The 27,603-nt window shown below is 53.1% G+C and overlaps 1 protein-coding gene across 1 annotated transcript; it reads left to right on the top strand.

The window, feature by feature from the left end:
* The first annotated feature begins 586 nt into the window (after positions 1 to 586).
* On the top strand, positions 587 to 24,750 carry LOC121456123 (thyroid hormone receptor alpha). Its single transcript, XM_041663981.1, has 9 exons — positions 587 to 886; positions 13,002 to 13,357; positions 15,763 to 15,830; positions 16,607 to 16,707; positions 20,657 to 20,804; positions 21,409 to 21,614; positions 22,434 to 22,580; positions 23,071 to 23,329; positions 24,241 to 24,750. Exons 2-9 carry the CDS (start codon positions 13,305 to 13,307, stop codon positions 24,489 to 24,491), a joined length of 1,233 nt encoding a protein of 410 aa, XP_041519915.1. The 5' UTR covers positions 587 to 886; positions 13,002 to 13,304; the 3' UTR covers positions 24,492 to 24,750.
* Positions 24,751 to 27,603: the final 2,853 nt, after the last annotated feature.

The following is a 27,603-nucleotide window of genomic DNA, read 5'->3' as shown; positions in this document are numbered from 1 at the left end:
TTGGGGAAATGGCTGGTGGGCAGAGAATAGAAAGAACCTTTATGGAGAACAGAAACGTTTGCAAGAGGAGACGGTAGATCCAGCCTTAATGTCAGAAATGAGAGAGGAGGCATAACGTAGAGGGAGCCTCCAAACGGCTTAGAAAATAGGATGGTGGAAGTGAGGAGGATTTCAGAAGTAACCTGTCCAACACCTGGGTTTTAAGCTCTAGCTCTGGCAGCTGTAATTTGTTCAAGGTCACGCAGAGTTGCTTGGAGAGAAGGGACCCGAACTCTGAAACAAACTACCCCTAGCGTTTGGTATCTGGACTTTCTCCAAGCTTTATAAGGTACAGAGAGCTCCCCGAAACTTCCCCTCTACCCCAGGGTTCAAACCAGAAAACCCCCAATTCTCCCAGTGAGCGAAAGCTTTTTTTTTTTTTTTTAACAAAATGACATCTTTCTCAAAATGTGTCACCGAGCTTCGCTCCTCGACGGAGCCGCAGAGCGGGAGGTGGGCGAGTCTGAGCTTGGTAGGGGTCAAGGCGTTCGAGAGTGACAGGGGGGCGGCCGGCCGGGGTCCCGGGGCGCGGCGGGGGACGAGGGGCGGGGGCCGGCGGCTGCGAGGCGGCCTGCAGGGAGCAGCCGTGAGCCGGCCGGGCGCGCGGAGCCGGAGCCCCAGCCGGAGCGGGGCGGGGGAGGGAGGAGCCAGAGCGGCCGCCGCCTCTGCCGGAGGAGCCGCGGGGCCGCCACACTCGCCCCCCGCCCCCCCCCGCGCTCACTCGCACTCACACCCCGGCGCTGGAGGCGGGCGGCCCGGGCCCCACCGGCCCCCCATGGACGCCCCCGGCACGGGGCGCTGAGACCCCCGCGTCGTTGCCCAACTCGGTTCAGCGCGCCAAGCCAAGGTAAGGAGGAGGGAGCGAGGGGGCATTAATATGCAAATGCATCGCGATTGATTATGCAAAGCCGCGGGTCTTCGGCCAGCTCGTAGGCGGGCTGGGGGCGCCCAGGGGGTTCCCGCCGCCGACCTCTGCCTTTCCGGGCACCCGGGTGACCCTGTCACGGCTCGAGAGCTAGCCACTTACGCCCTGGGGAAGGGAGGTGCTGTTAAGTGGTCGGTGGGCCCCGGGGTTCGCCCGTGGAGATGGCGTCTGGGCCTCCCCTTCGAGGGCCCGCCCGGCCTCTGTCCGGCCGGTCTGCTGCGCATTCCCGGGCTGGGCCCCGCTGCCTGCCGAGGCTCCCCCGCCCGCCGCGCCGCGGTTTGTTTACGGTGTGCCAGAAGCCTGTCGTGCCCCCCCCCCCCCCAAGCCAAAGAGGCCGAACGGCCTTTGCAAAGCTGCCTCCAGCTACTGAGGGTAATGTGGGTGCGGCAGGGTGGGGGGGCTTGCATGGGCTGAGGGAGAGAGAAGTCCCCCTCCCCTCTCTGCCTTCCCAGTTGAGCATGGCTTTCTGGTTGCAACACTCCTAATTGCAAAAACGCGGCGGGTGGGGTGGGGTGGGGGGAATGTGAGCCTGTAGTAGTGGGGGTGTACTCGATGGTCCCTGGATGATTAGGAGAATTGCTGGCCTATGGTGGGGAAGAGAGGAAGGAATGGACCCGTGTTGTGTGTGAGTGTGCGTGTGCATGTGTGTGTGTGTGTGTGCATGCTCTCCCTGTGTTTCCCTCCCTTTGCAACGTGTCTCTGGTGCCCCTTTTCTGCGTAGGGCCCTCCCTTGTCCAGTGTGAAAGGAAGGCCTGGGAAGATGTCAAAGGCAATGGAGAGAGCCACCCATTTCAGGGACCGGAGCGCGGGGCGGGGGGTGGGGGGGGGCGACGCACAGAAGGAGAGCCAGAGAAATGGGAGCCTGCCCCTGAATGCTGGCTCTGGACCCAGGAGGGGGAGGGGATAAAGGGGGCCATTGTCCAAGATGAAGGGGGAGGCAAAGGTGACATGCAGACACAGATATGCCCACACAGACAACCACTTGCACACCCAGGGACACCCAGGCAGATTCAAGGACAGGAGCTGCTGGACACACCCACATGGGGACAAGGGAAGAGGAGGCTGCTGCTGCCTGGTGGAGCTCAGAGGGGTTGGACACACCCACGGGAGACCAAGAGCAGAGAGACAGCCTGTGCACATACCCATGCATAGGGTCACAGGGAGATGCTGTCACACACAGGGGCAAGGAGGAGTCGCTGTCACTATCTCAGGCATGCATGCGTGCATGCGTGCCTGCATACATAACAATTGCACACTGCCACGCAGTTACAAAAGACCCTGTCACTCACGAGCACACACACATGCGCTCACATGTGCGCAGTCATGCAGTCATCATTGCTTGCCATGACAGTCACTGTCAGTCAGTCAAACAGAAAACACAACTACACATCAATACATGTGTACACAACCTAGCAACAAGTATTTCCCTGGATTCATCTGTGGAGCCGAGGTTCTGTAGACAATAAAACCTCTGCTACCGAGAAAATCAAATTCGTCTGTATAGAAGGACTTTTCTGCATGATGGTGCAAAGCATGCATATATGGTCTCGTTACTGTCGGTTGTCATACCACCCAGTTACTAGACGGCAAGCTCCTTGAGACATGGGAGAATCTCTAGAAGAGCCCTGGATCCCACCCAGAGCCTAGCACAGTGTGTGCTCTGTAAACACGTGTTAATTGATTGACTGTGGGAACTTCGGGCACAGGTGCACTCCTTTACACCTCGTTTCGCAGGTGCAGGGGCCACGCACAGGGCTCTGGTTTGCAGTCACCGGTCCCACCTGGCAGTGTCCAGATAACCCACGCAGACAGACACATTGTAGCGGGACAGGAAGGCACTTAAATGCACACAATCTCAGACTATTCTCTCTGACTCCTTTCTATCTTCTAGGCTCAGCCACTGTGTAGCAATGGGCTCCCCCCCCCCAACCCAGCTTTTAGAGGGACAGAGAAACAAGAGCAAAGTGGGTACAAGGGGGGTTCCAGAGGGCCGAGTCATGGGCCTGCAGCAGTGTCCAGTGACTTCTAACAGCTGGGATTGTCCTGGTTGCTGGGGGAGGGGTGTCTGGGGAAGAATTGGGAGTGGCTTTCTGGCCTTCTCTCATCCTTAGCCTTTAAACCAGTGGGGACCTGGCCGCCCCTGCTAGGAGTTATTTGGCTGGGCCTTTCCTGGGGACCCTTAGTTGTCCCCAGCTGAGTGCCTGCCTCCCACTGTGAATCTGCCCCTTTTCTCACCTCTGGCCCTCCTGTCCAAACTTGGAAGCTTTCCTCCAGAGAAGGAGGCTTATGCTGGCCAGTGTCTGTTTGAGTGAGGTGTATTTTTGACGTGGAATTTCTCTCTAACTCAGTCTTGTCTGTCTTTCTGTTGCTGTCTTGGGGTGTCTGACTCTCTCCTTGTGACTCTGCCAGTCTGTAACACACTCTCTCTCTCTCTCTCCCCCTGTGCTTGTCTCCCTTTCTGCCACGGCCTCTTTCTCAGAGCTGGCAGCAACATTCTTCATATTTTTCCAGTTAATACTCAAATTCGGACTCTCTGGCCCGCCCAGCCTGCCTCTGGGGTCAGCAGGAGGTTGGGGGGGGGGGTACTCAGCTGGCTGCTCAGGACATCCTGCGCTTCCTTAATGCTGCAGCTGTGGCTGGCCAGCAAGTATTGGGGCTGGGAATGGGGAAAGGGAGGGGAGTAGGCTACAGCCTCTGTTGACCCCTCAAGCTGGCAGGCCCAGCTAGGGAACACCACTTCAGAGGGGTCACCGCAGGTTCAGGCTGCAACTCTTTAAGGAGACAAGGAGGAGACTCCTCCCCTAACTGACCCAGGCGGGAAAACCATGCCCCCCTCCACCCGTGCAGTGACAGGAGTTGGCAGGACCCAGTTGGGTCCACATTAGGACTCATGATGGCCTTTCTCCACACCCCTGGCAGCTGAGACCCACCTCAGAGATGTCCCAACAGCTGTATCTTAGCTTCAGCCTTGGTTCTGAGGGTACAGCTGTTTAGACTGTGCCAGTTTGGGGAGCGGGCTATAACCCACATGTGGGGACAGAAAGGGTGACTCTTTCAAGGAGGGAATTTGAACAGGGACTACTGGCACCAGAGACCCAAAGCCTGGGGGCAGGGGCAAGCATGCCTGGCTACGCTCCCTCTAGCCTTGGCCTGCTTGGATGAGAACATACTAGTAATGAGTCCATCATACAGTACTCATAGACGTCAACTAAAAGATAAATTGAGGTTTGTCACAGGGGATACGTAGCCAGAGGGAAGAACATTGTTCTACCAGGTCATATTCCAGGTCCCACTTTACTATGGTTAAAAGCGGGATTTTGTTGTTTGCTTTGGAGTTCAACTGCTTGGGTTTGAATCCTAAATGTCTCCCGCTAATTTGTGTAACCTTGAGAGGACTTAAATTTCCTTTTTGACTTATCTATAAACTAGAGATAATAATATCTATCTCATTTAGCTTTTGACATTTATAGTTGTTAAAATATATTAAATGCAGGCTGGGCGATGGTGGCGCACGCCTTTAATCCCAGCACTCGGGAGTCAGAGACAGGCGGATCTCTGTGAGTTCGAGACCAGCCTGGTCTACAGAGCTAGTTCCAGGACAGGCTCCAAAGCCACAGAGAAACCCTGTCTCGAAAAAAACCAAAAAAAAAAAAAAAATATATATATATATATATATATATATTAAATGCGAGCGGGATGATAGTGGCGTATGCCTTTAATCCCAGCACTTGGAGGCATAGACAGGTGGATCTCTGAGTTCAAGGCCAGCCTGATCTACAGAGTGAGTTCCAGGACAGCCAAAGCTACACAGAGAAACCCTATCTCAAAAAATAATGTTTGGGAAACTGAGGCAGGAGGATCAAGGCCGTTCACGTCCACCTCGAGAGAGGCCAGCCTGAGCTATGTGAGACATTATCTCAAACAGACAGGCACATATACAATGCTTTAAAGGTGCCCAGTTCATAGTGAGATATAGCAAATAGCACAAGTTTTGACTCCTAGAACTGGCTGGAAAGCCTGACAAAGGAAGAGCAGGAGTCTGAAGCCAGCCGTGGACACATAGTGAACTTGTGTCACCCCATCCCCCCCAAATGCACCCAGTTCATGCCCGGAGACCCTGGGATTTCTGGTAGAACTGTAGTAGCAATTTGGGTCTCCCAGACATTACAGGAATGGGGATGGAAGTGAGTGGGGAAGCAATGCATGTCCAGCCTCCTCACTGTTCATATAGCACCTTTTGCTTGCAGGTGTTTGATCTAACAAGAACTAAGAGCCCCTTCTAACCCTTGTCTTTTAATTTTTTTAAATATTTATTTATTTATTATGTATACAATATTCTATCTGTGTGTATGTCTACAGGCCAGAAGAGGGCACCAGACCTCATTTCAGATGGTTGTGAGCCACCATGTGGTTGCTGGGAATTGAACTCAGGACCTTTGGAAGAGCAGGCAATGCTCTTAACCTCTGAGCCATCTCTCCAGCCCCCCTTGTCTTTTAATTTAAAAGGAGCCTTTGGCATCTCAACCTGGGACACACCTCCTCAGCTAAAGACACATGCATGAATGCTTGGGTGTCACTACATCTCTCTTGGGACAAGTCTGAGTGTTGAGACTTGTTGGAGAGAGAGAGAGAGAGAGAGAGAGAGAGAGAGAAACACATGCATGAGCAAAAGCAGTGTTATTGCCACAAGCCTAGGAACTCAGGAAGGGGGCAGCGCCCTTCCTCCTCCTTTGGGTACCATCATCCCAGCTACCTACCAGGACAGTCCTGGCTCACGGATGCCAGATTTCCCTGGCACACAGTGCCCATTAGTAAGAGGTGGTGGCAGGGAGGAAACTGAGATGTTAGGGAAGGACCAACACATAGCACCCGGAGAGCCTGGGTCTGTATTGGTGTCCCTTACTTGGCTGTGACTCTAAGAATCAGGATCCTCTTTCCCTCAAGCCCCTGCTCTTCAAGGTGAAGTAAGGACAATGAATGGGCCCAGTCATAGTGGAGGGACTTGGAGCCTTTGGTGTGAGAGACAGTCTCAATTCCAGTTCTCATGGCTGCTGGCTGTGGTGGCGCTTAGGGAACTTTGGAGCCTCTTGAGGGGAGGCAGGTGTGGTGTGTGGAAAGAATACTGGCTGGGAGTTAGGGGCTGGGTTTTTGCCATTCACCAGTTGTATAACTTGGGGCCTGGCTTTTTATTATATATTACCCACTTAGGTTAAGGGTTAAGAATATAATATTGGGCATAGGGTTATAGCTCGGTAGCAGAACACTTTCTGGCATACATGAGATTCTAAGTTTGATCCCTAATACTGCAGGGAAAAAAAAAAAAAAGACAAGACGCATAAGGCAAGATGGTAGCTTGTTCGGGTAGTGCCGCCTGGCATGGTAAGCTGTTCCTGTGGATTCTTCTCTCCTCCCCAGCCTGGCACATACCAGGCTGAGGATGCACGTGCCACCAGGAACCAGAGACAGTTCCGTCTCTCACTGAGACATCTGTGGATCTCCTGCAGTGGGACACGTGTCATGTCCTTTTGCCTGACAGGCAAGAGAGGGATACCAATAGGGTCCTTCTTCCTGTTTGTTCAGCGGGGTCAGAAGTTCACAGGTAGACAGGGAGACAAAATGGATATTATTGTACCCGGAAATACTGTCCTGCTCCTTTGCTTTGGTGGTGGGCTTTTGATCTGAAGAAGGGAGTCAGGATTTACAGGTTAATGCCAGAGGCACAGCCACACCCACTCAGGAGTGGCAAAGAGTGGCGATTTGGGCCAAGCAGCCACCCACCTTCTCTTCCTCCTCCTCCCCTTCCTCTTGTAAGGAAGCAATGGACTTCTGGCTCCGAAGCCCTGGTTGCCTGTTTCATTTTCTCTTTTAGCAGGCATGGGAAGGAGGAGGGGACAAGCTTTGGGGACTCTCAGCATTTCCATACACATCAGTGAGTGGGTGTGTTGTGCATGCATCCATGTGAGAGTGTTTTGTGCATGTGTGGGCTGGGTAGGGCTCTGAATATCTCCTGGAACGGGTACTGGAGCCCTGTAGTTCTGCGCATGCGGGCTGAATGTGTGAGTCTGCACGTGTCCATGTGTGTGCCTGAGACTCAGCTGCATTTGCTCTGTTCTCGGTCTCTCTCTCTCTCCCCCCTCTTTTCTCTCTCTCTCTCTCTCTCTCTCCCTCCCTCCCTTCCCTTCCATTCTCTCCTTCCTTCCTTTTCTATTCTTTCCCTCCGCCCTCCCCCTCTATCTGTGTCGCCCCCCTCTCTGCCTCCCTCCCTCTGCCTCTGCCAGTTCTGACTGGGTGGGGGCTAGCTCTTGCCTCCCTGGGGTGCCCAGGAGAACATCCTGTCTTTCTTTCCCCCCTACCATTCCTTCCCTTCCCAGGTGATGTAGCTGCCAAACAACTTCTGCCTTCCAAGAGGGGAGTGTTGAGGGAGTACCCCCGAGCCTTGTGCCCATGATGCCATCTGCTGCTAGCGCCTTGGCCCCATGACATTCATGCCTCCAGCATTCAGCTGCCCCAGCTCCCAGCTCCAATTACCCCTCTACTGGGGGTGGGGTGGGGAGAATACACTATGCCCAGGGTTTTTTTGTTTGTTTGTTTGTTTTGTTTTTGTTTGGGGGGGGCGGTCCTAATTCTGCCTTTCTGGTGACAGAATTCTTGCTGGTTTTTCTGAAGGGACTTGGGAAAGAGGACCTGAAATTCTGTGAGGACTGGGTGTATAGCCATCCATCACTAAGTGTGGAGGCTGGGCATAGCCAGAGAGGTGACCTCTAGACCTAGCACCCTGGATGCTTTATGGAATTAGCCTGGACTGGGGGAAGAGAGAGAAGCAAGTGGGCAAGGCGATGGGGAGTGGGTTGGGAGCACAGTCTTTGATGTCAATACTGGGCATCTGGCCCAAGACAGGGCTACTGTTTATGTCTTTCTGTCTTTGACCTGCAGGGGGGAGATTTCCTGTTATAGTCTTTGTGGTGGTGGTGGTGGGGGGGGACGGACAGGGAGGATCCTTTGTTTAAGCAACCAGTCTCCCCCTCCTCGTAGTGCACATCCCCCAACTAATCTCCCATCCCTAGTTTTAAGGCCCACAGTAGCTAGGAAATCAGAAGGCCAGGTCACTGCTCTTAAGTTCCAGAGTGCTCAAGCAAGATCCCACCCAGAGGTGCTGCCTCTCTTGGTCCCTACCCCCACACCTATAAACTGCGCCTAAGTCTGTGTGTACTTCTCTGCCACAGAAACACCTGCCAAATAGTCCCGGCCTTCCCGCCTTCATTCTTTCCTGGCACTGGGATAGCAGAAAATTGGGTGGGGCAATCCTGCCCAATCCATACCTGAGAACAGAGCAGGGTAGGGGCCGGGGAAGGGGAAGGAGAGGCCCCAGTCCTAGGGAGGCATCTGTCCTGAAACATAGGGTATATGTTGCCACCACAGGTCCCCAATGGCCATAGATACCCCGAGCCAGTCTTAGGTCGGCGTTACTTGTGGAAACCCACGTTGGCACCGGGCACGTCTGCACACAGATACCTGTTTGCCTGTGCATGCCCGTGTGTGTTTGGGCTACAGTGGCTGCCCTGGCCTCTCCACATTATCCTTGATGATTCCATAGTGTGGGATCAGGACAGGTATGCAGGATGACTGGGAGTTGGGGTAGGGGGTTCCCCCCTCATCCTAGTAACAAGCAGAGGGGAAGGGGAGAGGGCGGTGTGAACCTACCCACAGCACTATTAATAGCCCACATGCCAGGCCACCAAGAACCAGCTGTCACCGTGGAAACCATTTCTGTCCCCCCTCCCCCAGCTTCCATGGGGTGGGACTTAGGCAGGGCAGAAGCACCCCCCACCCATTTTTCTTTGTTACTTTCCTTTCTCCTTTTGTCTCTCTCTTTCATCTACCTCTCCTCCCTTTATCTGCCCTGCCCATCTCACCCCTTCCTCTCCCGTCCTCATTGCTCCCTTCTTCCTTTCCCCCCTACTTCCTTGAAACCCCTAGCTCTACCCACATCTCTGCCTCATCTCTTTGTTCTTCTCTTTGTATTTTTCTTTCCCTTTTTCCCCATCATTCCCATTACCTGTCTCTTCCTCCCTTTTCTCCCCTTTACAGCTCCTCATTGCCTCTGTGTGTGTGTGTGTGTGCGCGTGCGGGCACATGTCCGTCTGTGTGTGTATGTGCGTGCGTGCGTGTGTGTTTGACAAGGATGGCTGAGCTTTCTTCAAAGCATTAAGGGCAAAGTTCAGGGGCCCCAGAAAGGAAGAGCCATAGCCCAGTACAGAGACTCAGAAGCTGCATGCATACTACTTGCTGCTAGCCGGCTAGGGGCAGAGTCCCTGCTAGCAGTCTCAGGCCTCCTTTGGGCGGATCCCAGGGATCCACAGAACTGCGGAGTAGGAAAGGCGGCAGTGGGAACCTGGCGTAGTGCCTATGGATGCCGCATTGGCTTGTCCCTGTCCCCCCATTGCAGAATCACTTAGGCTTAATGAAATGCTTCCCCTCTATGGGCAACTTGCCCATGCTGCCACCCAACAGCTCTTATCGGACCAAGAAGGAGTGGGTGGCCAGGCTAATGGACAGGTGGGTCTTCCTGTCCTGCTGTCCAAATAAATGCCTGAACCCCGTTGCTTCACCCCCTCTGTCTTTGGGTCTGAACCCCTTTCCCTCCCCGCTGCAAAGAACGTGCTAGGTAGGAGCTGGAGGATATTAAGCTGTACTCCAGGAAGAGGGAAGAGAGGCTGACCTTCAGGATGGTTATCCTTGACATAATACCCCTTCCCCACTAACCTTTTCCTGCCTGCAGCTCATGTAATTGGTGCCTTCCTGCATGCCGGGCCTCTGCCTGGGCTCTGGGTATCCATAGAGGCCCATAGGCGTCCTTGGAGAGGTTTATCAGGTGTCCCCAGGGGTTCTAGACTTTTGATAGGTGCCAGGCAAAAATGCTCTAAGAAGTGAGGATGGCACCTTGACACCTTCTTCCACTGCCAGGGGATAGCCATAACCTGGGCTACACCACCTGGGACCAGGGCACATTCAGCTCAGCACAGAGGTGAGACAGACAAGGACCCTGCCCCTCCCACTGTGGGCACGTGCAGTGCAAGCCCTTGGCAGTGCCCAGACACACTTGGAGTTAAGGCTGGGCCAGGGAGGAGAGAGGGGAAATAAACAGGGTAACTTAGGTTGGCACTGCCCCACGTCTGCCTTGTAGCAACTGGTAGCGGTGGGATGCTGGGGGGGAAGGGCACCTCCAGAGCTCTGGCCTGAGGCAGGAGCTTCCCATGCCACTGGCTCCTGCTGAGGTTCCCTGTCAGGCCCTGCCCACAGCTGCTAATACCCATTCCTACACACCCTGGCCTTCTTTGCCTGCCCCCAAGGCCTGTTCCCCAGGGCTGCCCCTCTCTCTGCTTGCCCACTCCTGGGTCTGCCTCCTCCCTTCCCTGGGGGCGCTTGGGCCTCCGGCTGGCGAGTGGATTTTTCCAGCTTCTGTAAACAAGTGGTGGCAGGGTGCCAGGCGGGCAGGAGACAGGCAGGGGCAACACCGCAGCCAGGGTGTGCCAAGCACCGAGGCACAGTCGGGGCGGGGGTGGGGGGCGGAGAGGGAGACACCCAGACCCAAAGAGAGAGAGAAAGAAAGAGAAAAAGAGATTCAGGCAGGCAGACAGACAGACTGAATGAAGCCTTGCTGGGCCCAGACAGCAACGGGAACAAACTAGCCTCTCTTGTCCAGCTCCTTGCTGTTGCCCCTCTGTTCTAGCTAAAAGCCGTAGGCTTCAGTGCCCAGCCATGGGCATCCCCGCCCACTTCTCTTCCTCCCCCACCTCCACCCCTTAGGGCTGGCTACGCCATTATAAATTTATAACAGGAATTTCTCCACAAGCCAAGAAAAACTTGACCCACTTTCTTGATGGCTCCCTGGGCTAAGTCTCCCCACTCATCACCCCCCAGATTCCTGTCCAGTCCCCAGTGCCCAGTCCTGGTCGGGGGGGGGGTGTCAGAGACAGTATGGCCCCCTCTTCTGTGGTCCTATTTTCCCCACCCCAGGGGCTTGCCTGGGTGCAGAGAGCCTGTCCTGCTGCCCTGCCCCTGCCCAGTGCTCTGCTTTATCTCTGCCCCCTCCTCTCACCCCAACTCCTTATCAGCTCATGGGGGTGGGGCAGGGGCCTAAGGCAAGGTCTCTGGTGCAGCAGCCAGGTGATGAAGTTGTCCCCCTCCCATATGCCCGCACCTGTCTGTGCACATGCGGACAGGATACCACAGGCCTGCAGCCAGAGTCACAGTGTGCAGCTCAGAGGAACTGGAGGTGGGCGCCTGCTCTGGCACTGTCCTGGCTCCAAGCAGCAGACTAAGGCTAGAGCCATCCCTGAGCTTCCTGCTTCCTCGCCGCGTGAACTTGAGGGACTTGCCAAGCCTACTGAGACTCGGTTTCCCTACCTGGAAAGTTCGTTTTACTTTATTTTTTAATGTTATGCTATTTTGTTTTTGATATAGAGTTCACTGTATAGCCCAGACTTGTCTTGGATTTGTGACTGTCTGCCTGCCTCAGCTTCCTGAATACTAGAACTATAGGCAGACGTTAGCAAACCTGGCTCCATCTTGGGGCAAAAAAATTTTTTTAAGGACAGGGTTTCTGGCACTCAAACTGTGTGGCTGAAGATAACCTAGAACTTCCCCTCACCCCGTCCCAAGACATGGTTTCTCAATGTGTAGCCCTGGCTATCCTGAAACTTCTTGAAACTCCCTCTGTAGACCAGGCTGGCCTCAGACTCACTGAGATCCACCTGCCTCTGCTTCCTGAGTGCTGGGATTAAAAGTGTGTGCCACCATTGCCCAGCCAACATTGAATTTCGAATCCTCCTGCCTCTGTAGCTCCCAAGTGCTGGGAAGACATGCCTGCCTCTTCCTTCTGCACAGTTCTCGAGCCCCCTTCAGAAGGCAATCATATCTGCCCAGTCAACACCAGCAAAAATCACTTTCCTTCCTTCTCCCATCCTGGTGAACGGCAATCGATCGGCTAAATCAGCTCGTCCTCATCCTTAACTGGACACTGGGATTTGGAACTTGGTTTGAGAGATTTAAAAACCTTTCTTAAAGGGGTCAGGCATGGTGAGGCACACTCTTACTCCCAGCCGTCCAGAAGCAGAGACAGATGAATTTCTGTAAGTTCTAGGACAATCTGATGTACATCGTGAGTTCCAGGCTAGCTAGAGCTACATTGTGAAACCTGGTCTCAAAAAAATAATAATAGCTGTGTGGTGGTGGCCCGTGCCTTTAATCCCAGCACTCGGGAGGCAGAGGTAAGCGGATCTTTGTGAATTCTAGGCCAGCCTGGTCTACAAGAGCTAGCTCCAGGACAGGCTTTGAGACAGAAAAACCTTGTCTCAGAAACAAACAAACAAATAATATCTTGGAGGGGTAAGAGTTGGGGTTTTGTTCATGTACTGGAAGTGGAGAGAGTCCGTTCTCGTTCATTTTTGTTGTCTAGCTCCTTTAAGACACCAGCTTGGGGCTAGGGACCTAAACCGGAGGCAGAGGACTGGCCTAGCGTACAGAAGGCCCTGGGACCACCCAGAATTGCCCCGCCCCCAAAAGACACTAGTGTGAACATTCATCATCCCTATATGCTATGCCTCTGCCCCACCCTGCCTTTGTGGGAACCCCTCCCCATGCCTGTGCCGCGAGCTACTTGTCTCTGATCCCTCTTGCCCTGTAACACTGACAGATGCTAAGAAATCTTGGGTAAAGGGAGGTAACAATAGTTGATATTTAATAGGCACTCATAAAAGGCCAGGCATTTGTTTGAATGTGAGTATTGAGACTTGTTACCTGCTGCATAGATGACCTCATTCTTTCCCTTCATCCCTCCCTGTGTCTGGGGCCTGTGTTGTAGCTCTCCTGTCCCTGTGATATAAGGTTATTCCGGTCCTATTCCTGTACCTTCCCTCCATGCCCACTGCCATTTTGCTACAGGCCCCAGGAAGCTACTGAATATTTCCACTAACGGTTGCTCACTGACCCACCCCTATGGCAGCTTCTTACCCCTGCCTCTCCCTTCTCTCCACAGACATCTCCAGGAACGACAAGACACTGAAGACCTCCCAGCTCCTAACCCAGTACCATTCACCAACCCGGCTTGCCCCTAGCTCTCCCACCTGCCACTCCCTGGCCCCTCCCACCACTCCCCTCACCCCTTTGGGGCGCAGGGCATGGTGTGAAAGGCTGAGTACTGAGGCGGGTACCATGGGTGCTGTGCACTAGGGCCTGGGAGGCGGGGGGTGGGTGGCCTGTGGGCGTTGCAGGGGGGGGGCAGTGTGCCCACCCCAGTCTCTTGGCGTGCTGGAGGGCATCCTGGATGGAATTGAAGTGAATGGAACAGAAGCCAAGCAAGGTGGAGTGTGGGTCGGACCCAGAGGAGAGCAGGTAATGGACGGCATCTTGGTAGTACCTACTCATAGCATCAGACTCGGAGAGCTCTCTGTGCTTAAGAGAGCTGGTCTCCTTTAAATCTCCCTGAAGATGTACATGAGGCCAGTGGGCCTGTTGCCTGCCTTCGTCCAGGGACTGAGGGCACGTTCATGTGTCTCAGGGACATTAGGCGCTTGGCTTGAGAGGTGCTTACTTTGCAGGAGGAAGTGATAAGAAACAGAATCATTACAGGCAACAGACATGTGGTCCCTTCTTTGGTAGTGCCGGGTAGTCTCAAAGGCCCCCATCCTTCCCTCTCCGTTATTGCCCTCACTTGCACGTGTGTGATCTCCATGGCCCTACCATTTTCTTCTTCCGTCCAGTCCATTCACTGTCTGACCACAAGCAAGCATGCTCGTCCACAAGCCATGGTGCATGTAACATAACATTTCCGGGTACAGGCACCAATAACTGTTGGTCACAGCCCACACTTATTTTTGGAATCTATTGGAAACCCCACACACTCTTCCCTGTTCATGGTCCAAGGCGGGTCCTGCTATGGTGCTCCTCCCAGGAAGTGGAAGTACGTGTCAACCATGAAAGTTTTACTCACACGTGGAGGAGGCGTCACCTTGTACACACGACTTCAGACGGGTTACCTCTCGGCACTGCCCTAGATCAGTTCAGAGGGTCCGTGCCTTCCCGGTCCGCTCCAAGTGGCACAGGGCTCTGTCCCATTTGGCATGATATCCCCAGAGCTGGTACAGCCTGTGCGTATGGCCAGGGAAATAGTGGGGGTGGGGTGCTCTGGGGAGCAGTGTAGCTAGCCGTTGTCTAGGAGATCGGGTCCTAAGCCAGAAGGCCGGAAACTTGGCCAGGCAAAGCCCTTGTGTTCAAGACTGGTTCTTTGGAGGGGCAGAAATAGTGGATGGAGTTCGTGGTTGTGTAGGTGGGGTGAGCCCCGTTCCCCAAAGCCCTTGGTCCATGCTCAGACTATGAGACAGACTGTCACCATGTAGCTGTCACTTGCATCTGCTTTGTTTCCCTGCCCAGGCTTCTGGGCGAGCCTGCTCTAAGATCTTGTAAAAAAAAAAAAAAAGTAGAAATGAGAATCCTAGTCCCTCAGAACGGAGGCACCTCGGCTCCTAGCCCTCCCCTCCCCCATGGCTATGTGCCACCTTGTGGCAGCGTGTGGAACTGCACCAGAGGCTCAGTCTGGTGACAGCCAAAGCCACCAGTTCGACTGGGATCTAAGTGGCCTGAGTTCGCCTGCACTCACACACTCTTACACACAAGGCGGGAGGCAAGCCTGACCTTCCAGCCCAGTCAGAGCCAGAGAGGGGTAATCCCCGAGGGGGGGGGTGAAGCCCAAGGCTGTCCGTGACCGTGACCCTGGCCAAGGTCACTGTGTCAGTGTGTTGGGAGCTGTGTCAGGCCGTAGGAGGTGGGGCCCTGCAACAAGTCACACACAGGGTGGGTGTGGAAGGTTATACAATCCTTGCATGCGTAGAGGCTTATGTAACCTGTGTGTGCTGAAGTTACATAACACATATGTGGAAAACCTGGCAACATATATGTGCTGTGGCTGACAGTTGCTAATAATACCTTGCATGGAGCAGCCCAGGGTCCTGTTCCTGACTGGTTCCAGTGCTTGGCATCACAGGGCACAAATGGCACCTCAGTTTTCCGATTTGTTACATAGAGGCCGTGAACAGGGTGACCTAATATTTGCCGTCAGCATGGGTTATTCAGCGTGTGTACATGACCTAGTGATTAAGACACATGTTCACATGGGAGAGAGAGGTGGCACAAACAGGTGCCTGTCCAGGGGGTTCTGTAACACACGGGCACCTCCTACAAGTCATTTAATACATTAGAGGATGCCCTGAAAATCGCACGAATTTGTAGATCCTAAAGCTTATTGCCATACTTGGGTTTATCCTGAAGGCTGCATAGTTATTCGTGTGCGTGGGTGTCATATTGCAGATATATACACTGTAAAGGTTACATAGCTTCAAGAATACTCCAAAGAGCATTTCAGCATATTTGGCATATATTTAAGGCTTAACTATGCGAATGTCCTCTAGACTGTGGGGGAAATGTGTATGTGTGTGTTGGGGGTGGGCTTTAGAACGTTGCTTGTATATGTGAGGTGTGTGTGTATTTTGGAGTCTCATAGCAATACTTGTCTTGTGCCGGGGCCCTAAACATGGTTTGGGCCCCATTTAAGCCCCTTATCTCTCCCATGCAGCTACCAGATAGCTAGACCCTCCTAACCTTTGTCAGCTGATGTAGGGGTGGGAGGTGGACTAAAGACCTAAGACAGAGGGAGCCAGGCATGGGGGGTTGTGGAAGCCTCTTAAATGAGAAGGGATTGGCCCAAGGCCACTGTGTGATTCTTCCCACTTTGCCCCATGCAGTGCCAGGTCACCAGATGGAAAGCGGAAAAGAAAGAACGGCCAATGTTCCCTGAAAACCAGCATGTCAGGTGAGCCTGGCTATACATGCCCCTCTCCCTGCCCTCACCCCTGCAGAACAGCATGTCAGGTGAGCCTGGCTGCACATGTCCCTCTCCCTGACCTCACCCCTGCAGAGCACACTTGCTTCCTCCAAGGCTGAGCCTGGACCCCCTCTGTCTAGAGGGAACAGCTTCCAGAACATGGGTTGGGTGTGTATGGGGGTGAGAATGGTGATTCAAAACATATCTTGGCCTTTAAGGAGAAATTAGATCAGGAGGGGCCCTTTCACCCTCCCATAACCTCCTCCTTGAAAGTTCTACCAGCCTTAGGGTGTCTGTTCTCCTAAGGTGGGGTGTTTCTTCTCTCAACTCCCCATACTTAGATGTAACAACAACAACAAAAAGCCCTAGCCAGGCCAAGTGCGGTGGCGCCCACCTGCAGTTACAGCTGTTTGGGATACTGACATAGCAGGATAACCTGAACCCAGGGGTTCAAAACCAGCCTGGGCCACATAGTAAGACCCAGGCTCAAGAATAAATGAATACATGGAAGGGGGGGGGGGGCACTGAATGGGCAGTCTAAAGAGTGAAGACTCTGAGTGTTTGAAGGGAAAGAGATGGACAGTCCTACCCCTCCGTCCCCCTCTATGTCTCCAGGACTTTTCCTTTCTGCTTTGAGATAAAGAACCCTTCAGTGAAGTTGGCCTAGGAGAAAAAGGAGGAAGGCAAAGTTGGGTGGGTACAGTAAAGTTCCTCCACCGGGCTCCGCACCATGCCCACTGCCTCCACCCTTTCCCCCTTCCCAGGGTATATCCCTAGTTACCTGGACAAAGACGAGCAGTGTGTCGTGTGTGGGGACAAGGCGACCGGTTATCACTACCGCTGTATCACTTGTGAGGGCTGCAAGGTATGGACGAGCCATCTCCTGTCCCTTCCCCATTGCCCAACCCCTGTGAGTCTCCACACCTGGCATGACAGTCAGTCTCTGTGAACATGGATCCTAGAGCCTACCTGTCATACCATGACAGTCTCTGTGAACCTGGACCCTAGAGCCTACCTGTCATATCCTTTCTCTTCCCATGCATTCATTCATTCATTCATTTGTTCATTCATAATCCTTTCATATGCTTAACCTCTCAAACCTCAGTTTCTTTATTTATAAAATGGGGATATTATACTGCCTTTGTCATAGAGTTAATAAGCAAATTAAATCAGATAATTCACCTGGTACCGCTTTACATAACTGTAGAGGGATGAAAAGGAGTATGGCAGAGATGGTAGCACACGCCTTTAATCCCAGCACTTGAAGGCAGAGATGGGTGAATCTCAATGAGTTCGAGGCCAGCCTGGTCTACAGAGCTAGTTCCTGGACAGCCAGGAATGTTACACAGAGCAACCCTATCTTGAAAAACTGAAAAAAGAAAAGTATGGGAGAGGTAAGAGTTATGACTGTGAGAGTCTCTAAAATAGTGTGGCTCCTCCCACCCTGCAGTCAGTGTGGCTCCTCCCACCTTGCAGTCAGTGTGGCTCCTCCCACCCTACAGTCAGTGTGGCTCCTCCCACCCTGCAGTCAGTGTGGCTCCTCCCACCCTGCAGTCAGTGTGACTCCTCCCATCCTGCAGTTAGCGTGGCTCCTCCCACCCTGCAGTTAGCGTGGCACCTTCCACCCTTGCAGAGTGCTAGGAATGAGGGGCGAGAATCCAAGAGTGGTACTGTGGTACTGCACACCTGTAATTCCAGCAGTTCGGAAACTGAGGCATGGAGATTATGAATTTACCTTGAGATATGGAGATATATATAGATCTAGATATATCGATATATAGTGGGTTATGGGTTAGCCTCATCTATATAGTCAGACGCTGTCTTTTGTAGCACAGTAGCACATGCCTTTAACTCCAGTGCCCTGGAGGCACAGGCTAGCTGATGCCTATGAGCTGAAGCCAACCTGATCTACGTAGTGAATTCCAGACCAGCCAGGACTACACAGTGAGAACAAAAAGAACAAAAAGAAAAAAAAAAAGGCTAAGGGATACAGTATGTCAGTATGTACCCTACCCTCAAGCTACTAGCAGTCCACCAAAGAAGCAATCTACAAACAGGAACTACTGTCTTTCAAAATATGGATCCTAGAGGTCCGGCGAGATGGCCCTGTGGGGAAAGCGTTTGCTGCCTGAGCATGAGGGTGTGAGTTCAGGTCCCAGCTCCACATCAGAAACCAAGAGTGCAGCGTGTCTGTCTGCAATCCAAAACTGTGAGGCCAACAGGAAGATCTTTGGGGCCTGCTGGCTAGCCAGTCTAGCTGGCCAGTAAGTTCTCTAGGGAGAACAATTGCAAAAGGAGATCAAAAGGGTGGAGAATGATTGAAGAGGACCGTAGGTGTTGACCTCTGGCCTCTGCATGTACGTGCACATATACACGTACACACACACACACACACACACACACACATGCGTGCGCGCGCACACACACACAGGGGTGTGTGACTCCTGGGCCACCTATAGCGCTAGCTATAATACAGATTCCCAAGCTGCATCTGCCCCCTACTTAGTCCAAACGTTATTGTGGTGAAGCCCAGGAATCTGCTGTTACCAAGTGTCCCAGGTGATCCCAGTGTACCTGAAAAGGTGAGAACCCGTGCTGAAGGGTCATGATAGGGACCTTGAGGAAAAGACAACCAAAGGTTCTTTCTAGCAGAGGGTCAGAGGCCACAGACTTGGAAAAGCCTATTAGATTCAATCCTTTTCAACTTGTATGGCTTTTCCAGGACCTTCTGCAAATACAGGTCTTTCTAGAAAGAGATCACTTAAAAGTAAGTGAAACCAGGCATGGTGGTGCATGCCTATAGTCCCATATTCAGAAGACGGAAGCAAAATAATCAAAAGTTCAAGGCCCTCCTTAACTAAATAGTGGGTTTGAGGCTAGCCTGGGCTACATATCTCTCAAGGTGGCCAGCCAGTGGTGGTGGCACATACCTTTAATCCCAGCACTTGAGAGGCAGAGTCAGATGGATCTCTGAATTTAAGGCCAGCCTGGTCTACAGAGTTCAAGGCCAGGGCTACACAGAGAGACCCTGTCTAGGAAAACAAAACAAGACTCTCCTTCAAACTAACACACAAAGCATTCACACACAATGCAGAAACTTAAAGATTCTCTCTCCTACTGTCAACCAAACCAAAACCAGTTGAGATTCTAAGTTTCAAAGCAGTGTTCCAGGAAATAATAGTAGCAACAAAGCCGAGAACAAGGATCCTTAGCTCCAAGGACAACTGGGTTCCAGGGGAACATCCTCCAAAGACAGAGGTGCCCTATCTCCACGTCTAGAGTTGGTTTTGTAGGTCCATACTGATGCCTAGGAGGGTGTATCTTGGTTCTGTGATTTTAATTCACTCTAGGTCTGGACTCTCAGACCTTTTATTTTTTTTAAAAATTAATTTATTGGGGGCTGGAGAGATGGCTCAGAGGTTAAGAGCACTGGCTGCTCTTCCAGAGGTCCTGAGTTCAATTCCCAGCAACCACATGGTGGCTCACAACCATCTATGATGAAATCTGGTGCCCTCTTCTGGTCTGCAAGCATACATGCAGGCAGAATGCTATATACATAATAAATAAATAAATCTTAAAAATAATAATTTATTTAACTTTATGTGCATTGGTGTGAGGGTGTCAGATCCCCTGAAACTGGAGTTACAGACAGTTGTGAGCTGCCATGTGGGTGCTGGGAGTTGAATCCGGGGCCTCTAGAAGAGCAGCCAGTGCTCTTAACTGCTAAGCTATCTCTCCAGCCCCTGGACTCTCAGATCTTTTTTTTTTTTTATTTATTATGTATACAATATTCTGTCTGTGTGTATGCCTGCAGGCCAGAAGAGGGCACCAGACCCCATTACAGATGGTTGTGAGCCACCATGTGGTTGCTGGGAATTGAACTCAGGACCTTTGGAAGAGCAGGCAGTGCTCTTAACCTCTGAGCCATCTCTCCAGCCCCGGACTCTCAGATCTTAATGTCTTCCACAGAAGGCCCAATCGTGGCATCGAAATTAAATATAACATGCATGAAAGGCACATACATGCCAAGGGTACATCACATGGTAAGGATCAACAGGAATCAGCACTTTATGTTGCCCTCATTCTGATTCTTCAGGTTTTTTTCATTTAAAACAAAGACTAAAGCAACAAATTGGAAAAAAATGAAAAGCTATTAATGTTCCCAGTCGGTGCATTTTCTTGAATATTGATCTTCCTATTTCATAAATCCCATCTGCACAGACAACAGGCAAAATATTGTACATGAGGATGCTTTTGGGGTCAGCATTGCTTTTAGAGTCATTAAACAAACCAGGCAAGCTATTAATTGGACTCCCTAGGACTGGCAGTGTAGCTCTTCGGGTTGAGTGCTTGCTCGGTAGGCACAAACCCTGGGTTCCAGCTGAACTCCACACACACCAGCTGTGGTGGCACTCCAGAGCTCAGAAGTTCAAGGTCATACTTGGCTCCGCAGTGAGTTTGAGACCAGCCTAGGGTACAGGAGACTCTGTCTTGAAAATATATATGATACAGATTTTAAAATGATTTAAAGTAGCCTTCCAAGGTCTCATAGCACCCACACCAGCCCAGGCCTACCGCTGCCTACCCCACTCATTGTTCTGCCGCCACAGACATTCCTCGTCCCTCTGCAGCCTGAGGGAAGGGCCTGTATTTCTCAGATCCTTTGGCCTGGTAGGACCCAGCAATAGTCACCCTAAAGTGGGTGCCAGGAGACACTTGCTTCCCTGGCCCCACCCCTACTCAGTGAACTCTGTGGTCGGCTCCGGAGAGGAAGTCACAACGGTGAGACCCTGCCCCATATGCCCCCACCCTAGGGCTTTTTTCGCCGCACAATCCAGAAGAACCTCCATCCCACCTACTCCTGCAAGTATGACAGCTGCTGCGTCATCGACAAGATCACCCGGAACCAGTGCCAGCTGTGCCGCTTTAAGAAGTGCATCGCTGTGGGCATGGCCATGGACTGTAAGAGGCACCCTTGGGGCAGTGGAGTCAGGCAGCTGTGGTGGGGCTGAGCGCAAGGGTGGTGGGTGGATCCTGGGAACCTTCAGGGCGGACTGATAGCCAGTCCGCAGGCGCTGTTGGAGCTTCTTCAGCCGGTAGCCCGCCTCTTAAAGGCTATTGGCTGAAGGAACTCCCACAGCAAGTCCAGGTCAGGTTGTAAGATTGTAAAGTCTTAATCTCAGATTTGGGATCTGGTGCCCTCATCCCAAAGGAAATGAAATGTAGGCTTGATGCATCTTGCCTTTTGAAGACCTTAGAGAGGGAGCTGTTGAGTAAAAATTTCTAAGCACCCAACCTAGTAGGGTTCCTGCAGGCCGTTTTTCTCAACTGTGGGTTGGGTAGCAGGGTCAGCTAGCAACTCCTTACTCCATAGCTCAGACCAAGACATGTTATCCCTTGGGCCAGCCTACTTAGAGTTGACTTGGTCCCAGTGATCAAGCATGGCTTGTATTGTGCCACCTTATTGCTAAGTGATTTGGGAAGTCACTTGACCTTTGTACTAGGACAAGCAATTTCTGAGCACCGTGGGGGATTGCCGTGCAAAGTGTCTTTTGTCTGTCCACAGTGGTTCTAGATGATTCGAAGCGGGTGGCCAAACGCAAGCTGATCGAGCAGAACCGGGAGCGGAGGCGAAAGGAGGAGATGATCCGATCACTGCAGCAGAGACCAGAGCCCACCCCTGAAGAGTGGGATCTGATCCATGTTGCGACGGAGGCCCATCGCAGCACCAATGCCCAGGGTAGCCATTGGAAGCAGAGGCGAAAATTCCTGGTAAGAAAGCATGCGCAGTGAGAGCGCAGAGGCTTGCCTCTCCCGGCGGCTGGTGCTCCTTGGCGCTCCATACCGTTCGGCAGTTCGCATTTTCTGCGCCTGTAACGTGCCTTTGCTCTCTGGAGCCTGTCTGTCCCATCCAGTGGGGCGCTCCATGACAACCAGGGCTTTTTCTTCTTCTGAATTCCAAGGCAGAGCTAACCCACGGGGGCTGAGGACTTAAATCAACACAGCAGTATTTGGGGGCACTTACAGGGCTCTAGGCATTGTGTTGAACCCTCAGCGAGGTGACTGCCAAGTGGATGGTTAGACTGGAAGGAGATGAACTACTGGGGCCTGGTTCCCCGATACAGTATGCTAAGGGATGGAAAATACACGAAGATAATTTCCCCAAAGCCACGCAGATGTGTTTGTAAACGACCGGTTGTGTGACTCTGGTCATACTACTTAGCTCTGCTGGCTTTTGTCTGTGAAGTGCTGGTGACTCTGCCTTCCATATACATTTGTGGTGAGGACTAAAAGGAACTCTGTAGAATAGGTACATGTACAGCCAGGTGTCATGTTGTCAGCCATTATGGCTGTGTTTTTATTACAATTTATTAACTAATATTCTCACTATTATTAGTATTGGCAAATCTGAAATGCTCGCTCTGGACTGTCCTCTTCCCCAAAGTTGAAAGAAACCTTGAGGGCTGGAACACAGTCAAGGCTGGGACTTTCCCCCCAAGCTGCCTTGGAGCTCCCCCTGGTGGACAGGGAGTCTCAGTGAGCGATTGCAAGGGGTCTGCAGCCCCAGCTGACCCTCCTCTCTCCCTCTAGCCGGATGACATTGGCCAGTCACCCATTGTCTCCATGCCGGATGGAGACAAGGTAGACCTAGAGGCCTTCAGCGAGTTTACCAAGATCATCACCCCGGCCATCACCCGTGTGGTGGACTTTGCCAAAAAACTGCCCATGTTCTCCGAGGTGAGCAGCAAACGGAAGGAGGGACTTGCTAGAGGGAACCCAGAGTCACTCCCAGGTCACACAGTCTCACTGGGGAGTCCTCTGATGGGCTCTGGACTGAGGGTTTGATTCCTGTAGCAGACTAACAGTGATTTAGCATGTGAGTGTATGTGCTTGCGTATACACACACACACACACACACACACACACACACACTCCTAGAGTGACCATTTTACCTCCAGGCAGCATGACTCATCGCTTCATTCTGCGTAGCACTGACTGGAAATAGGCTTCTGTACTAGCTGTGGGACCTTGGCCAAGTCACCTGGGTGCCCTGTGCTTCAGTGTTTTGAAGAGGACTGGGAGAATGATGGGACCTCACTTTTAGGAATACCTGTGAGGCTTAAGTGCAGTAGTGCATAGGTGGGCGTGGCCCAGCAAAGAGGTTGGGGGGGGATTGTGGGGCATAGGGAGGCTGTACTGAGCAGTCTGTGGTCCTGCTGTTCCACAGCTGCCTTGCGAAGACCAGATCATCCTCCTGAAGGGGTGCTGCATGGAGATTATGTCCCTGCGGGCAGCTGTCCGCTATGACCCTGAGAGCGACACCCTGACCCTGAGTGGGGAGATGGCGGTTAAGCGGGAGCAGCTCAAGAATGGCGGCCTGGGTGTAGTCTCTGACGCCATCTTTGAACTGGGCAAGTCACTCTCTGCCTTTAACCTGGATGACACGGAAGTGGCTCTGCTACAGGCTGTGCTGCTGATGTCAACAGGTATCTGGCCACGGCTGGGAGGTCCCAGAAATTCTCAGGGGCTCTAGAGTTTATCTCCACCCTAGGCTTCTTGCTTGCCCCCTTCGTTAATCTTGCATTGGCACTCTTATCTCTACACTCCTGCTCCTTCTCTGTAACCCAATCCATCCTCTGACCCCGAGTCCATGCTCTGTTATTTTATTTTTTTAATTAATTTTTTTTTTGCTCCTATGTTTGATCTCCAGACTATTTATTGCCTTTGCCCTCCAGCCTACTCTGTGCGCCTGTTCCTCCTCTTGTCTCCAGTTTTCCTCTCTTCCCATGCCATCTCTCTGTTTCTCTGTCCTCCTTATGGATCGCTTCATACCCTAGTGCCCCTCCTTGAGCCCCAGTCACCTCTTTCTGCTAGGTGGCTGCTCATGGACCCATGTCCCTCAGTGCTATTTTTTTTTATAATTTATTTATTTTTATTTTATATGCACTGGTGTTTTGCACACATGTGTATGTCTGTGTGAGGCTGTCAGATCTTGGAGTTACAGACAGTTGTGAGTTTCCATTTGGGTGCTGGGAATTAAATCCAGGTCCTTTGGAAGAACAGCCAGCCAGGGCTCTTAACCACTGAGCCATCTCTTCAGCCCCTTTTTATTTATTTATTTTTTTATTATTTTTTTTCTTTCTGAGACAGGGTTTTGTAGTTCTGGCTGTCCTGGAACTCCCTCTGTAGACCAGGCTGGCCTCGAACTCAGAGATCTGCCTGCCTCTGCCTCCCAAGCGCTGGGGTAAAGGCGTGAGCCACTCCTGCCCAGTCCTGTTTTCTTCCCCGATCTCGCCCAGCCTCCCGGCCTCAATGTCCCTCCATGCCCTCCCGAATGTTCTTGCCCGTGTTTTCCCCAACCCCCCCCCCCCAACACTCATGCCTTCCCTCCTTGCAGACCGCTCCGGCCTGCTGTGTGTGGACAAGATTGAGAAGAGTCAGGAGGCGTACCTGCTGGCCTTTGAGCACTACGTTAACCACCGCAAACACAACATTCCACACTTCTGGCCCAAGCTGCTGATGAAGGTGACTGACCTCCGCATGATCGGGGCCTGCCACGCCAGCCGCTTCCTCCACATGAAAGTCGAGTGCCCCACCGAACTCTTTCCCCCACTCTTCCTCGAGGTCTTTGAGGATCAGGAAGTCTAAAGCCTCAGGCGGCCAGAGGGTGTGCGGAGCTGGTGGGGAGGAGCCTGGAGAGAAGGGACAGAGCTGGGGGTTGAGGGAGAACCCCCCCACCTCTTCTCTCCTTCCTCCCATCCTTGGATAGCTGCAGCTCCCATACACCCCTGCACTGCCCAGTCCCCCTCAGAACCTCCAGCCCTCCGACAGGGCAACAAATGAACTTGCTATGAAAGACAGTGTGGGAGACTGGGACCTAAGTCCTAGAATTTCTGGGACCCTCCCCCCCCCCCCAGCCTCTAAGGAACTAGGGGAAGGGAGGAAGAACTGAGAGGGATGAGCCATCCTGATTGTAGGGTCAGGAGGAATGAGGAATAGGGGCAGATGCCCTCACTCACCCCTATACACACAGGAGAGCCCTGCCAAGTTCCTTGGCCTAGATTTCCCTTCAGGCCACAGGTCTCTACTTCCCCTAATACCTGGGTCCTAGGTGCAAAGGACGGCTTGGCTTGGTTTGGCTCCTCCCCTGGAGGCTAAAAATGGTCGTCACCCTAACTGCACTTTGGAAAACCAAGCGAGGGGAGAATATAAATGAAGAAAAACTAGACAGAAAAGAAAAAAAAAAGACAAAAAAGAGAGCGTTAGAGAGAGAGAGACATAGAGAGATGATATTAAGTTATTAGCTGAGGCTGGCCCAAGGGGAAGGACCCCCCCCTTCCCACCCCCATGCACTTTGAGAGCTGCCCTTCCGACCCCCAGAGAGATGCCCCCAGCAGACCTCCAAGGCTGCTGGTTCGAGCTGTGGAGCTGTGAGGTGACACAACAGGGTCCTGGCACCCCCCTTGCCTTGCCCCCACCCCTGTGCCCCTTTGGCACTGCACCCCAGTACTTCCTCTGCTCTCTGCCACTCGTGCCCGCTGAGTTCCATCTACCTCTCACGCTGGATGCCAGCTGGCCCCTCACCAGCCTGCCCTGTTGCCCACACAGCTCCCCTTTCAAGTGCCCAGCCCCAGGGGCCTCCTGTCCCCCTCCTGCTATACCTTGGCACCCACACACAGGAAAAACTGTGGCCCAGGCTCCTTCCCTCCTCATATCCTGCAGTATTAGCTACAATCCAGATGCTGCTGCATGGGGGGTGGGGTGGACGTGTGTCTCCCAGAACCTCCGCCCCTGTGGGACTCCATTTCCTGTCTGTTCTCTGGGCTCCCTTTGCCCTCCGTACTGACTCCCACTTGACGCACTAAGCCAGACGTAGGGCAGGTTGGCGTGCAGCGGGAGTGTTTCTGTCAGTGGCACTTAGGGGCCCAGGGGAGGAGGCAGTTGGCACTCCTCCGGTTTTTTTTGAAGCTCTTTAGGCCAGCCACCCCTCTGCCCCTGGGAACCCACTCCCCTCTTCTTTTCTAATTCAGGGACTTTGGCTTGAGCCATCTCCCACCCTCTGGTGAGGAGTGCTCTGTTGGTCTGCCCTTGGGTGAGCTGCCCTCCTCCTCCTTCTCCTCCCCTTGGCTACAGCCCACTCCTCTGCAGAGAGAGAGGGCAGGAGGAAGTGGCCCTCCCACGAGTGGGAGGGAAGGGAGGAAAGGGAGAAACAGAGCAGACCAGTGGCCCTGGGCTCAGGGCTGCATGTCGGCAGGGATGGATGGGTGGACATAGATGCCCCCCGGAAGCCATTGGGGAATGACTGGGGCAGGGGGCGGGGGAGGGGGTGCCAGGGCTTCCTGCGCTTTGCACTATTGGGGCAAAAATGTCTTAAGCAGTGGGGAACCTGCCACCCCACTCTGACCCTCAGCCTGCCACAGCCCCTACACACACACACACACACACACACACACACACACACACAGAGGAAGGCAATGCTTTTCTGTCCCCAGGGCAGTGTCCTCTGCCACTGTTCAGGTGTTCCAACTGGGCAGAGGGCCTGGAGGAGCACCTCCTGTCACCTGTGCATGTGCCTGCCCCACCCCTCGGGGCCCCTGGGCCACCTGTGCTATCTTTATCTCTATCCTCTTTCTCTCTCCTGGGGTACTGATTTCCATATTCCTCCAGTCCCATGGGTAAACCCTCTCATACCCCCCCCCATACCTGGGGGCCCAGTGGAGTTCCTGACCTGCCTGCTGTCTCCCTTCCCCTGGCTCCACTCCTCCCTTTCCATTCCCATTCTCAGCCATGGGCATGGCCTCTTACAGGCACTTGGGAATCCCTCCCCTTCCCCAAATCATATGAGCTGTGAGCCCCTTCCCCTCAGCCCTTCCACTTCCCCTCAGTGATGTGGAGTGTGTGTGTGTGTTCCTGTGTGTGAATGTATGAGTGACTACGTTGTGGGGAGGAGCCAGAGAGACTCAGGAGTGCCACGCACCTGTTCTAGAGAGGCAGCTGTCCCAGTCCCTGCTGTGGAAGTGGGCGACAGGGCCCTCTCCTGGGGGCCATTGGTGCTAATGGGGGGTTGGCCTTGGCATGGGTGCTTAGCATGCCTTCCCCCAGTGTTGGCCCGGGGCACTAGGGCAGGCCGGGTGAGGCAGCAGGTGCAGTATTGATGGGAGGATGGGTTGCTGGGAGAAGGTTGGGGGGGCCAGGCCAGGACAAGGGGGTGCCAGAGCCATGACCACTACCCTGCCCCTACCACTGCCTCTCCATCTCAGTATCCCCCCTCCCATCACTTAGAACACACATACCTCATCCAGCCTCCTCCCTGCTCAGACTTGGGGAGGGTGGGGGAGGAGGAGCCCCTACCCCTTCCCTGGGTGGTGGGTCTACAGGGCTGGGAGAGGGCGGGGCAGGGCGTGTGACAGACACCGTCCACTAGGGGGAACGTACTTCCTGCCCTAGGAACTCCTGGGTGGAGAGGGACACTACCCAGAGGCGCTACTGAATGTATGAGAAGCTGGTGCTGGGGTGGGGGGAGGGGGTTTATGCCTAGAAAACAGGGAAGGAGATAGGTCCCTTCCCCAGAGAGGGGTGGGACCAGTAGGGGTGACTTGAGGGGCTCCTACTCCTGCCCCACAGTTGACAATCAGTATGTCTGTTATGTGCGATTTTTCACCCCATTGTGTTTTGGGTCAGGATTTTAAAGAAAGATATTTTTATGGTAATTGTTGCTCGTCTATTTTACTATATATTTATGTAATAAATATATGATGAA

Source organism: Microtus oregoni, unplaced genomic scaffold, assembly GCF_018167655.1.
Source record: "Microtus oregoni isolate MIOR12 unplaced genomic scaffold, Mior012 000015F_ref0000493, whole genome shotgun sequence".
Classification (NCBI taxonomy): Eukaryota; Metazoa; Chordata; class Mammalia; order Rodentia; family Cricetidae; genus Microtus; species Microtus oregoni.
This window is presented reverse-complemented; position numbering and strand designations above follow the sequence as displayed.

Bases quoted from the DNA above. Each gene is read 5' to 3' on its own strand.
- LOC121456123 (XM_041663981.1), top strand. From the start codon at position 13,305: ATGGAACAGAAGCCAAGCAAGGTGGAGTGTGGGTCGGACCCAGAGGAG. The intron at 16,708-20,656 runs GTATGGACGAGC...CCCCCACCCTAG, and splicing joins TCACTTGTGAGGGCTGCAAG to GGCTTTTTTCGCCGCACAAT. The intron at 21,615-22,433 runs GTAAGAAAGCAT...CTCTCCCTCTAG, and splicing joins AGCAGAGGCGAAAATTCCTG to CCGGATGACATTGGCCAGTC.